Source organism: Crinia signifera, chromosome 1 (assembly GCF_055691185.1).
Source record: "Crinia signifera chromosome 1, ASM5569118v1, whole genome shotgun sequence".
Taxonomy (NCBI): domain Eukaryota; kingdom Metazoa; phylum Chordata; class Amphibia; order Anura; family Myobatrachidae; genus Crinia; species Crinia signifera.
The window spans coordinates 9773321-9786422 of NC_139217.1; the positions used below are offsets into that span (position 1 = coordinate 9773321).

Genomic DNA, 13102 nt, shown 5'->3' on the forward strand with positions numbered 1-13102 from the left:
GTCCCCTGGTTGCAACGCCAGCACAATGGACCGCAAGGTCTCCATCTTGAACTTTGGGACCCGGAGGAATTTGTTTAGTCTCTTTAGATTTAAAATGGGACGGAAGGTCCCATTGGGCTTCCGCACCAAGAAAAGACTGGCATAGAAACCTGTGCCTTGTTGCGACACTGGAACGGGGGCAATGACACCTGCTGACAGTAGTTTTTGTATGGCCTGTTCCAGGGCTACGCGCTTTTCCAAGTCCTTGGGAGAACTTGTTGAAAAGAACGAGCTTGGTGGTCGACGGCGAAAGGTTATAGAATAGCCTTTGAAGACTACGTCTCGAACCCAAGCATCTGTCGTGGACTCCAGCCACATGTGCGAAAACTGAAGCAGGCGACCCCCCACCCTGGGATCCCCCAGGTGGAGCGCCGGCCCATCATGCCGAGGGCTTAACCTCGGGTTTATGTTCAGCACGTCTTGTGGGCCAGGGACGTTTTCCCCTGGCCCTAGAGGGCTTTGCGGGTTGGGCCTGAGTCTTTGTGAATGACTGTCCCCTACCCCTGCCCTGGAAACGAAAGGACTGGAACGCCGGTCCAAGACGTGGAGCAGGAGTGGATGGCAGGAAAGCCGCCTTTGAGGCAGCCACCGTGGCCACGATTTTGTCTAGCTCTGATCCAAACAATAGAGAACCCGCAAAGGGTAATGCCTCTAGAGTTTGTTTGGACTCAGAATCCGCTTTCCAAGAGCGAAGCCACAGAGATCGTCGTGCCGCCACTGCCGAGGCAGATGCTCTTGAAGTAAGAGTGGCTGCATCTAATGCAGCCTCTCCCAAATATAGTGCAGCCTGATGCATGATGTCAAGAATAGGAAACATGTCATCTACACTATCTCCCTCAGTAATAATATTAGTGAGGAGAGAAATCCATTTGACCATGGCCTTCGCCACCCAGGCAGATGCCAGGGTAGGTCGTGCAACCGCCCCAGTTGTTGTAAAACTCAGCTTAAGAAAGTTCTCCAACTTTCTGTCAGCGGCATCTTTAAGAGAGGCGGTTGGAATGGGTAAAGTATTGGAACGCACAATCTTAGCAATATGTGCATCCACTTTGGGAGGAGTCTCCCAGCGAACTCTATCCTCTGGAGGGAGCGGGTACAGGGAATTAAACCGCTTAGGGAGCGGAAACTTCCTATTTGGTAACACCCAGGCCTCCCCAAGGACATCCTCTAGCTCAGAAGAGTTAGGGAACACTGCCCGCGTCTGCTTGTGACGTTTAAAAGATGGGCCCACAGACTGTACGGGTTCAGAGACCTGTAAATGTAACACATCTCTAACCGCAATTACCAGGGCTTCTACATCGACTCTTGCTGTTATGTCGCCTCTAGAGGTGTCATCAGCATCTGCGTCGACTGTGTCATCAACCAGCTGATACTCCTCCTCATCAGTATCATCTGCATCAGTATCCTGATGGGTGAGGGTAGAAGGAATCTCCCCACCCCGGGGCTTACGGGATTTACCCTTTAAAGAGGCACGGATGCCCTGAACTGAGTCTGCCAAAGCAGGCGCCCATGTTGGCTCCTCGGGGGGGGGGGGGGGGGGGGGGGCACATGGCCGAGACACGGATGGTCCCGGCTGCAGGGATGGTGCAGCAGAGAGCTTGTCTATTAACTGCGACATGACCTGGGTAAGCTGGGCCCAAGCAGGTTCCCGCGAGGGATCTGCCACAGGGGGCTGCGCATGTATTTTTATACATTGTAGGCATAACCCCTATACAAGCTGGGGTACGCCCGCTCTGCAACGCGTGCAGGACACCAATATAGGGGCCCATGTGTCGTCACCGCTTTCCTCTGACATTGTACAAGAGGCAGCTGACTAACATTTAACACAATATACTTTCTGACCGGCAGTGATAGTGTTAAGACAATATGAGACACAGCACACAAACAGAGCATACAATGCAAAATAAAAAACCTGGCACTGAGCTCCGCAAAGCACAAAGGCCGGCAGGAGCATAAATTACTGTAATCTGGTATCCTTGAAGGAGAGGTACAGGGGGGATTTGCCCAGATGGCCCGGCCGTGAAGAGATGGAACTCCAGACTGGCAGAGAGCTCTCTGTGTCCTTCCAACACGTGCAGCAGGCAGGCAGGAAGAGATCAGGGCTGGAAACCCCGTGGGTACATCCTAGCTCCTGTCTCCGGGGGAGGGGCTGTGAGAGGAGAGGCTCCCTCCCCCTACTAGCAAATGGCCACCGGGATTAAATGACTCATGTGGCGCCGGTAAAATGGCGGGGATCCGGCGCTTGCCGGGCGGCCCCGCGTACCGACGCCACTGCCCACACTCAACAGTCTCCCTGGTGGTCCAGCGGGACAGAGCGCTCGACACTACAAGAGGCGGCGGTTCTGCCGCTTGCTAGTGCAGCTCGGCAATCCCCCTCACCGGGCTGCTCAGCCGCAATTTAGACATGCGCGCGCGCTCCCAGCGGGGAGCGCGGTACCTGTAAGCAGTGCTCACCGCTGTCATCCCGGCTGTGCTCTCCAGTGCTTTAGAGCCAGCCGAACACCTCCGCTTGTGGAAACCACGTGGGTGGTGTTGGGCTGCCGGGTCCCGGGTGATGGAGCGCAGTGCAGGGGTCTAACAGACCCCCGGCGCTGCTGCTCTGTCACTGACTCCGATCAGTGTAAAAATAAGAATAATAATAAAAAAAAATTAAAAGTTTTATGCTGCTATTCTAGCAGCACCTTTCTAATGCGTGTTGGCTCCTGCCAGCACGATAAAAACTGACTAGCCTGGGAGGCGGGGTATAGGATGAGAGAGCCATGGGGCTGTCTCTGAGCAGCCCAGAAGTTTAACCTTTCTGGTGCTGGATTGGTCGTGACGTCACTCCTAGACCCAATGTTATCCTTGGGGCCCCTGACGTCTACCGCTGAAGAAATAGTGTTATATTTGTCCCTGACCCTCTTTTCCCCCTTTTCCCTCTCCCCTGTCTTTCCCCTTTGCCCCTCCCTTCTTCTTACTCTTCCTAATTCCTGTCTGCACCCTCCCTCATGGTTTCTTTTTTATTTGTTCTAGTTTTAATATGGAAAAAAAGAGAATGGTATATTCCTTGTATCTAATGTGACTATACTGTGTATTGATTCTCTTAGAAAATAAAGAATTAAAAAAAAAAATTGCCTCCGGTGAAGCACTGAAGGGTGTTGGTGTACAGGACCCAAGGTCCATCTGGGCTGCGTTCCAGCGTTTCCCCTGCTGCAGCACCGGTTGGCAAACCAGTAGAAATGAATGGTAGTCACTTTGGTCATCTAATGCTGCTTTCCCACTGCAGACCCGTTTTAAGTTACAGGTAATCTTAAACGGTATTTAGCATTCCCACTGCAGCAGATTACAGTTTTAAATGCCATTTAAGTACCATTCCCATTGCAGGTAAAACGTTTTTACAGCACAAATAAGTGCCTGTGACTTTAATGGGCTTTTCAGGGATAAAAAGGTGCACACCCACAGTTGTTTTTACATAATAAAAGGTGGGGGAGGGGCCAGTGGTGCGTACAAATCCGTAGCCGTCGACATTTGTGCTATGTGTCGGCTCAATTTAACCCATGGTGGACAGTAATATATACATTGCTGGCCAGTGCCAGCTATGTATATATTACTGCCTAATAACTAAATCATTGGTGCCTGCAATATATAGATTGCTGGCATGTGCCAGCAATCTATATATTACTGGCTTATGATTGTCATTGGTGCCCAGTGGTTCCAGAAATATATAGATTGCTGGCATGTGCCAGCAATCTATATATTACTGGCTTAGGATTGTCATTGGTGCCCAGTGGTTCCAGAAATATATAGATTGCTGGCATGTGCCAGCAATCTATATATTACTGGTTTAGGATTGTCATTGGTGCCCAGTGGTTCCAGAAATATATAGATTGCTGGCATGTGCCAGCAATCTATATATTACTGGTTTAGGATTGTCATTGGTGCCCAGTGGTTCCGGAATTACAAAATAAAACATTGGTGGCCAGTGCTGCTCCGTGTGGAGCAGGACGGAGGGAGGCGGGGCATGTGGCCGGACCAGCGTCGCTAACGGCATCCAGCCGCAGCAGCAGCCAGCCGGACACAGCGGGGCAGCGTGGACAAGTGAGTATAACAGGAGGGGGCAGCGGGGCGTACCGCCGGGCTGAAAGTGGTTAACCTTTCAGCCCGGCAGCGTACACACACGGAGATGATGGCTGAAAAAATCAGCCATCATCTCTACCGTTTAAGATGCATTCCCATTGCCTCTTAAACGGTAGATTACCGTGTAAAACTCTGCTTTGGAAACGGGTTGGAATACAGTTTAACTTTAAACGGTATTTCAACTCTGGCGCTTTCCCACTGCAGCCTTAAACGGTATTTTGCCCTCAAAAATCGGCAATATACCGTTTTAAGGCTGCAGTGGGAAAGGGGCATTAGTTACTTGCTCCACCCTATGGCCTTTCCCCTGGACCCAAAGATCTTAATTTTTCCTCTCTTATAAACTCTCTGTAGTAATGTGGGTTCTATTGGGTGGCGCAGGAGCAGAGGTTACCCGGACTGTAAGGACACCACCCACATTATATTATAATAATATCTCTTAGGCATAGGCATAACTGTCTATTGATTTATTATTCATTTAACATACATTACCTGATCTCTGATATTGGTGATATATTGCCAACTCTTTCCCTCCCCCTTCCCCGACAGAGATGTGGGGACTATATTCATGTATTTATGTATAAAATAAGGGGTTAAATATGAGAGTAATCACCAATATTTTATATACTTTTTCCTTTCTCTTTGGTCCAGTCCCGTTCTCTATTAATATATACCGCTGAGAAATTAGCGAGTAGAGCCTTTAATACTGTATATACGCTGCTTGCACATGGATTAATGTATCAACTATCAATATGATTATTCAATATGCACTGTAGAAAATAATTGGCAATAATGGTAATCCAGTATCATAGTAATTATTATTCCGTGACAATAAGACAGGAAGTGTTTGTTCGTTATCTATAAAGCTAGCTTTCAGGCAATGTATAGATTTTGTTTGATGTGAGCCAATAGCCAAGTATAAAATAGACAAAACATATATCATACATTTTCTTATATCCATATTTATGTCTATACTTTTGGGTTCTGTTTTACGGGTATATAATGAGAACTTTATGACAAACATCGGGACAATCACGATACTTCCTCTTTAAAACAATGAAGTAATAAAGTCCGCCAAGGCTATATTGCGATCATGTGATCTGTATGAACTATGTCATGTGAAACGCACAGACCCTGTGAAGGGATGACAACAAGGCTGGGGCCTGGAACGGAACTGTGAGGAAGTGCAAATCAGACCATGTGTCTGCAAAAGCCACCCCAAGTGGGAACCCAGCGGCTTCTTAATGGGAGCTGACAGACAGCAGATCTAACCTGATCTTTGCGAAAGCCGCTGAGATACGCATGTGGGGAAACACGTCCGATCATTACTATTTCCTGCCCACTGAAACGACTGCCGGCCGGCATTGCTGTAACCGATCCCTCCACGTATGGCAACTGGACGCATGCTGACCAGAGGGAACACCAAAACAGGTGCCCAGTGGATATTGGAGGAATCCAGTTTATTAAGAGCACAAGGGGCACTCCAGCCTGCGAGTTATTGGAGGAGACCATGCACCCCTGGGAGTGGTCAATATTCCTCCTCTGTGTTACATGAATAGTAACAAACTAACACTATCTTTAACGCTGGACTTTGCCACTAATTTACTACTAACACCATCAATGCTGGATACTCCTATTGATTAGTATTAGGCTTTATTGAACTAAACCACTGCAAGCACAATAGTAATGGCAGCATTAACATCTGCATAATACTTCTAACAAAGAGCAACTAACCCTTCATATGGACAGATGCAGATATTAGGATCATTACAGTTGTATCTATTTGTATGTATGTCTAATTATATGCAGCACTCCCAGCGCCGTCTAAACCTTTGTATCAGGTAATCTGTGCTTCCTTGGGAATGAGTAAATCCCGTGTAGAGAGCAGCTGCAGTAACCGCCCTTCAGCGCTTAGAAGAATTCTTTCATTCTTTCTTTGGTAGAAATCTTAATCTGACTCTTCATGAAAGACAATGGGGGGTATTCAAATCTTTGGCTTTGGGTATTTTTTTCCCCGCTTTCAGATGGGCGGCATAGACGTTGTTGATACAAACGGTCAGGTGCGCTATTCTTTTTTTTTTTTTTTACTTTGGTTGTCTTGTAGTATTATCATGCCCTTTTCCCATTCTTTATACCCTAACTTGAGCAATCAGGTTCTGTCACAAGCCTCCCGGATCTGCTGCCTCTCACTGGCGCTTTGCAGTCCCCGGACTCTGGCAGCAGCAGGGAGTCCGGCCAGTGGGAAAGGAGGGGCCAGCAGTGTGTCAGTGAGTTCAGCCAATCTCTGCTGTGCCCGCCTCCTCTGCAAGTGCATACTGTGCAGCAGCGTGCTGGGGGGGGGGGGGGTTGTGGCAGTGGTGCGGTCCCCCATTAGTGTCAGCGAAATGTGTGTGTCCCCCATCAGTAGTGGTGGTCCGGGTACTTCAGCTCATGCCTGGGATGTCCTCGATAGGAGGAACCCCTTTATTTTGTGGGGTCCGCACCTCTCTAAGAACTCCCGGCCTGGGCTGACTTATGCTTTGGCCATGGGACCCTGTCAAGTCCCCTGGCTGTTTACACCCCCTGCTAGTGGAGCCTGGTGCTGGTCCCTAAAATGCGGTGGACCTCACTCATTTTGTCCCCTGTATTTTGGGAACCAAGGCCAGCTCAAGAGCCCGGTGCTGGTCCTTAAAATATGGGGGACCCCCACTCATTTTATTCCTGTTAAAATGCAATGTGTGGACACAAGAAGCTGCAGGATATGATTATTAGATCAACCTTTTAATGTTGACATTCATTGGGTTGACCATTGAAGGTCAACACCTGAAATGTACTCTATAATCAAGGGGGATGTGTGCCTATACTCCATTGGTGGGCAGGATCTGTGCCTATACTCTATGGGGGATGTGTGCCTATACTCTATTGGTGGGCAGGATGTGTGCCTATACTCTATTGGTGGGCAGGATCTGTGCCTATACTCTATGGGGGATGTGTGCCTATACTCTATTGGTGGGGAGGATGTGTGCCTATACTCTATTGGTGGGCAGGATGTGTGCCTATACTCTATTGGTGGGCAGGATGTGTGCCTATACTCTATTGGTGGGCAGGATCTGTGCCTATACTCTATGGGGGATGTGTGCCTATACTCTATTGGTGGGCAGGATGTGTGCCTATACTCTATTGGTGGGCAGGATCTGTGCCTATACTCTATGGGGGATGTGTGCCTATACTCTATTGGTGGGGAGGATGTGTGCCTATACTCTATTGGTGGGCAGGATGTGTGCCTATACTCTATTGGTGGGCAGGATGTGTGCCTATACTCTATTGGTGGGCAGGATGTGTGCCTATACTCTATTGGTGGGCAGGATGTGTGCCTATACTCTATTGGTGGGCAGGATGTGTGCCTATACTCTATTGGTGGGCAGGATGTGTGCCTATACTCTATTGGTGGGCAGGATGTGTGCCTATACTCTATGGGGGGATGTGTGCCTATACTCTATTGGTGGGGAGGATGTGTGCCTATACTCTATGGGGGGATGTGTGCCTATACTCTATTGGTGGGGGAGGATGTGTGCCTATACTCTATTGGTGGGGGAGGATGTGTGCCTATACTCTATTGGTGGGCAGGATGTGTGCCTATACTCTATTGGTGGGCAGGATGTGTGCCTATACTCTATTGGTGGGCAGGATGTGTGCCTATACTCTATTGGTGGGCAGGATCTGTGCCTATACTCTATTGGTGGGCAGGATCTGTGCCTATACTCTATTGGTGGGCAGGATCTGTGCCTATACTCTATTGGTGGGCAGGATCTGTGCCTATACTCTATTGGTGGGCAGGATCTGTGCCTATACTCTATTGGTGGGGAGGATGTGTGCCTATACTCTATTGGTGGGGAGGATGTGTGCCTATACTCTATTGGTGGGGAGGATGTGTGCCTATACTCTATTGGTGGGGAGGATGTGTGCCTATACTCTATTGGTGGGGAGGATGTGTGCCTATTCTCTATTGGTGGGCAGGATCTGTGCCTATACTCTATTGGTGGGCAGGATCTGTGCCTATACTCTATTGGTGGGCAGGATCTGTGCCTATACTCTATTGGTGGGCAGGATCTGTGCCTATACTCTATTGGTGGGCAGGATCTGTGCCTATACTCTATTGGTGGGCAGGATCTGTGCCTATACTCTATTGGTGGGCAGGATCTGTGCCTATACTCTATTGGTGGGCAGGATCTGTGCCTATACTCTATTGGTGGGCAGGATCTGTGCCTATACTCTATTGGTGGGCAGGATCTGTGCCTATACTCTATGGGGGGATGTGTGCCTATACTCTATTGGTGGGGAGGATCTGTGCCTATACTCTATGGGGGGATGTGTGCCTATACTCTATTGGTGGGGAGAATGTGTGCCTATACTCTATGGGGGGATGTGTGCCTATACTCTATTGGTGGGGAGGATCTGTGCCAATACTCTATGGGGGTATGTGTGCCTATATTCTATTGGTGGGGAGGATCTGTGCCTATACTCTATTGTATTTAATTTGTTTTTTTTAAGTTTATTCTTAACCCCTTATAAAAAACACATTAATCTAGCTTAACTAAAAAAACTCACACTGACGCAATAAAGACACCAACACCAAAGCATTATATTTAAAGGTTATATATATATATTTTTTTTTTACGTGGTATGACCCCTCTTAAAGGGCTGGCAATAAGGTACCACGTAATGTCCAGCTCTAGTCACATCGCAATGGCAGCGACATAAATGCCCCAACTAATCAATATTAATATGGTGATGACCGAGACGTCCCAGTGGACTACAGCACAACCTAATGTTGGGATGGCTCACCACCCCTTGTCTGGCCGGTGTGGACACTCCCGTGAAGGAGACATATCCGCCGCCTTTTCCAGGGGCAGTGTCTCCCAATGCCCACTTATGCCACATGTGACTGCTGGACCGTGACGCTGTACTGCAAGAGGCCTTGAGAGGCTTTAAGAGACATCCTTGAGAGGCTTTAAGAGACATCCTTGAGAGGCTTTAAGAGCCAACGCATGCCACCCAATGAAGACCAATCTAATTGTCCACTAACCTAAACTACGCACGAAAAAATATCCCCCAAAAACACCCCTAAACCCAAAGTAGTCAAGTGGACACCATCGCTAGCATAATACGGTGGGCTGGCCCGCACCAGCAAAGGATGACGAATGGCCGAACCCCCTTCAGACAAAATGAACTTCGACACAGCACAGTTCACCTTCTTTCTGGTCTCATTGATCGCGGAGACTTGAACGCCCCCCTGCCAAACCATGCGGGGAAGAATATCTGACCAGACTAAATGGACCGAAGGCCAACGGCGAAATAGCTCAAGGAAGTCCGCCTTGATCGCCAAAATCATCTCAATGCTCTTCATCTGGCACAGATCGTCCCCCCCTAGATGAATCACCACTACCGCAGGGCGTCCCCATGCCCTCTCTTGTCTATCCAGGAGGGCCAGCAAACCGGACCACCTAAGGCCCCTGACTCCGAACCACCTAACTGTACGTCCACTGGACAACTCAAAAGCCCATCTAGCTGAAGGGTGCTGTTCGGCCCCAAAAACAAATGAGTTGCCGACTACCCACATCTGTCCCGGGGGTATTGAATGGGAAGCTGAAAGAAAAAAGGAGCACACGTCAGTAAAAATTAATACATTATTAGAATACAAGTATATTAGTCGGGTAAACAGCATTTTTGGGTCAGCGCAACAGGCGCATTACATCTAAATCTTACCTAATCTCATATACTTCTTAAATGCAGCGGACTTCCATCATCCCATTGCCTGAATGGAAGAGTCAGAAAGCCCGCTAGGCCTCCGCGCAGGTAGCAGCCCCAATGCGGAAAGAGTGTGTCCCGTACTCCTCCTCATCCAGACCTAAATGATGCAAGCAATGCTTAAACACCGCATTAAACTGATACTTGGTAAGCAGAGCCCAGTCTCCATGCAACCACCACTGGGGTCTGCCCTGTGGCCTAAAAGGAGCGTAGCTAGTGGCTATAGTCACAGGGCACAATGCCGGCTCCTCATGAGCCCACAGTGTGACAAACTTGCCATGGCCCTGCTGGTCTGTTTTTGACCGAGGTATCTCTGACATGAGTGAACCCTCTGCAAAAACCACGTCCGTGAACAGAAGGCCCATGGTTAATGACCCCTTGCTGGCCACCACCAGCTCGCTAATCCAGAATGCGCCAAAGAAAGCTAGAGAAAACTGCCAACTAAAAAAGCGTGGACACAAAAGGAAAGCCAGCAATGGCTGCTAGTTCCCCTATCAACTCCTGCAGCAGTCGCAGATCAATAGGCCTGCACGAATCGGCGGTGGAGGAGCGCTCCTTAGCCCATCCATGCAGAGCCTTACCCAGCACAAATGACCTAGTGGGATCATGGAAATCCCCCGCAGTCGCGCATGAAAAGCAATACCTGCCCAGGTGGCAACCATGGCCGCCTTGGCCCTGCCCCGGCAGTAATGATCCCAAATGAAAACCAGCAAGTAATATTCCTCCGACTTACCCTGAACCTCAAACCTAAGGCGATGCACCTCCCAATCCTGCCAGGCAGCTGAGTAGGCCCGGGGGCGTAGAAGGAGCCAAGGATTGTCGGGCTAAGTCAGTCATCCCTGTTCTATAATCTATAAATACAGAAGATGCTGCTGGCACCAACACCTGGAAACACCCAAAGTCAAAGCGGGAAAGCGCATCGGCTATGCAGTTGTCCACGCCCGGAACATGTGCTACAGAAAATCTATCTAGGACTGCAGGCATTTCAGCACTAAGTATTGCAGCAGCCGCAAGGCCTGCGGCTTGGACGCGCGCTGATTATTTATCAGTTGAACAACTCCCATTTTTGTTGCACCAAAAAACAAATTGTCCTGCCGGGTAACTGAGGCACCCACAACTCTACGGCAACTATAATGGGAAACCGCTCCAAGAGAAACAGAGGTACTCTTTACCTAGAAGGGCGCCCATCGCGGGCATCGCATGTACATCGCATGCCATTTGCGATGCGACCGATGCGATGCCCGCGATTACCCATTTAAACCCATGTTAAAATGTAAATCGCGTCGGTCGCATCACATGCAGCCAAAAAAACGCATGCGATGCGACCGACGCGATTACCGCGATTTAACATTAGGAACAATGTTAAATGGCCCACAGACCCCAAATAGCTACCCTGGGCACCCCCAATTGTTAACTCCACCCCACGATCAACGTGAACCCGAAGCGTGGCGAGCGCAGCGAGCACGCGAGGGGCGGTGGTACGCGTCCTCCGACCTTTTCATACCCCCCACTATCCACGTCGGCGTGGAGTTGAGAATAGATAGTGTGGCGAGCGCAGCGAGCCACCGAGCCCGGCGAGGGAACGCGGATACCTTCACAGGTAAACGCGTCCCTTCGCGGGCTTCACAGGTATCCGCGTGCGCTCGCCACGCTTCGGGCTCGCCACACTATCTATTCTCAACTCCACGCCGACGTGGATAGTGGGGGTATGAAAAGGTTGGAGGACGCGTACCGCTGTGCTCACCATGCTTCGGGTTCACGTTGATCGTGGGGTGGCGTTAACAATTGGGGGTGCCCAGGGTGGCTATTTGGGGTCTGTGGGCCATTTAACATTGTTCCCAATGTTAAATCGGGTCAATTGACCCATTTAACATTGTTCCCCATGTAAAATCGTGGTAATCGCGTCGATCGCATCGCATGCGATTTTTTGGCCGCATGCGATGCGATCGACGCAATTTTTTTACCTGCGATGCCCATGATCAAAATCGTGGGCGCCCTTCTAGGTAAAGAGTACCGAAACAGATTCCTTGTAAAACCGCAGGCGACTCAGGAGGTGGGCAAGGACCCAACGCACCACTCCCAGCAGAACCGGACGCATCTGTGTGCAATTGCAAACGGGTACTAGAATCGGGCCGTGACTCCAAAAAGGAGGACCACACACGGAGGTCACCCTTCATCTCCCCAGACAAGTGAATGGTTAGATGCAGGCTGGAAATCCCCACCGTAACCATCTCAAGCTTCCTGCAAAAAACCCACCCCATCGGGATGACAGGCAGGCAAAATATAGGGACCCTAACAGGGACTGCGCTTGGCGGAGCCTAACCCTGACTAACCCCAGACATTCCTCCAACTGTCCCTGAAGACGGGCAACTTTGTACACAGGGAGCCGGCAACAACCGACCACCGTGTCCACCTCTATACCGAGGTAATACAAGCAAGTGGATGGGCCCTCCATCTGGTCTTCCGCCACCGGGACCCTCAATTCCTTAAAGAGTGACCCCGCAAAACTAAGCAACTCCTGATAAGCAGAACCATCCCATGTGCCTACAAAAAGAAAATCGTCCAGATAGTGGTCAACGCCATCATGGCCATACCCTCCTTAATACACCAGTGTAAAAACATGCTAAATTTCTCAAAATAGGCACAAGAGATGGAACAACCCATGAGCAAGCAATGGTCAATATAAATATACCCTTCTAACCGGAAGCCCATGAACCCAAATGAATTGGGGTGGAGATGCAAGAGGCGGAAAGCAGATTCCACATCCAGTTTGGCCAAAAGGGCACCTTGACCAAAACCCTGGATTATGTCGTGGGGCGCATTGAAGAGCTGGTAACGGACACGGCAGAATTCAGCAGGAATTGCATCATTCACAGATCACCCGTGTGATTAAGACAGGTGCTAGATCATCCGAAACTTGCCCAACATCTTCTTGGGCACCACCCCTAGTGGGAAAATGCACAATTTGGGCAAAGGCTGTGAGTTAAAAGGTCCACACATGCTGCCCAAAGCTATCTCAGTGTCCACCTTTTGTCTCACCACATGGGGCAACTCCATAGCCGAACGCAAATTCCTGCGGAAAACATCAGTAACCTCCTCCCCAATGGGCAAATGAAACCCCAAACTAAAACCCTTGAGAAGGAATTCCACATCCTGCCTATTCGGG

General features: G+C 49.5%; 1 protein-coding gene across 2 annotated transcripts in view; it reads right to left on the reverse strand.

Moving 5' to 3' along the window:
* Positions 1 to 8768: 8768 nt before the first annotated feature.
* Positions 8769 to 13102, reverse strand: part of LOC146060786 (uncharacterized) — a 96829-nt gene continuing 92495 nt past the window's right edge. For both annotated transcript variants that reach the window (XM_083174417.1, XM_083174428.1), the window contains exon 19: positions 8769 to 9774. In XM_083174417.1, coding sequence (XP_083030543.1) covers positions 9215 to 9774 — 560 coding nt within the window. In that variant the 3' untranslated portion in view covers positions 8769 to 9214. The remainder of the gene's footprint in view (positions 9775 to 13102) is intronic.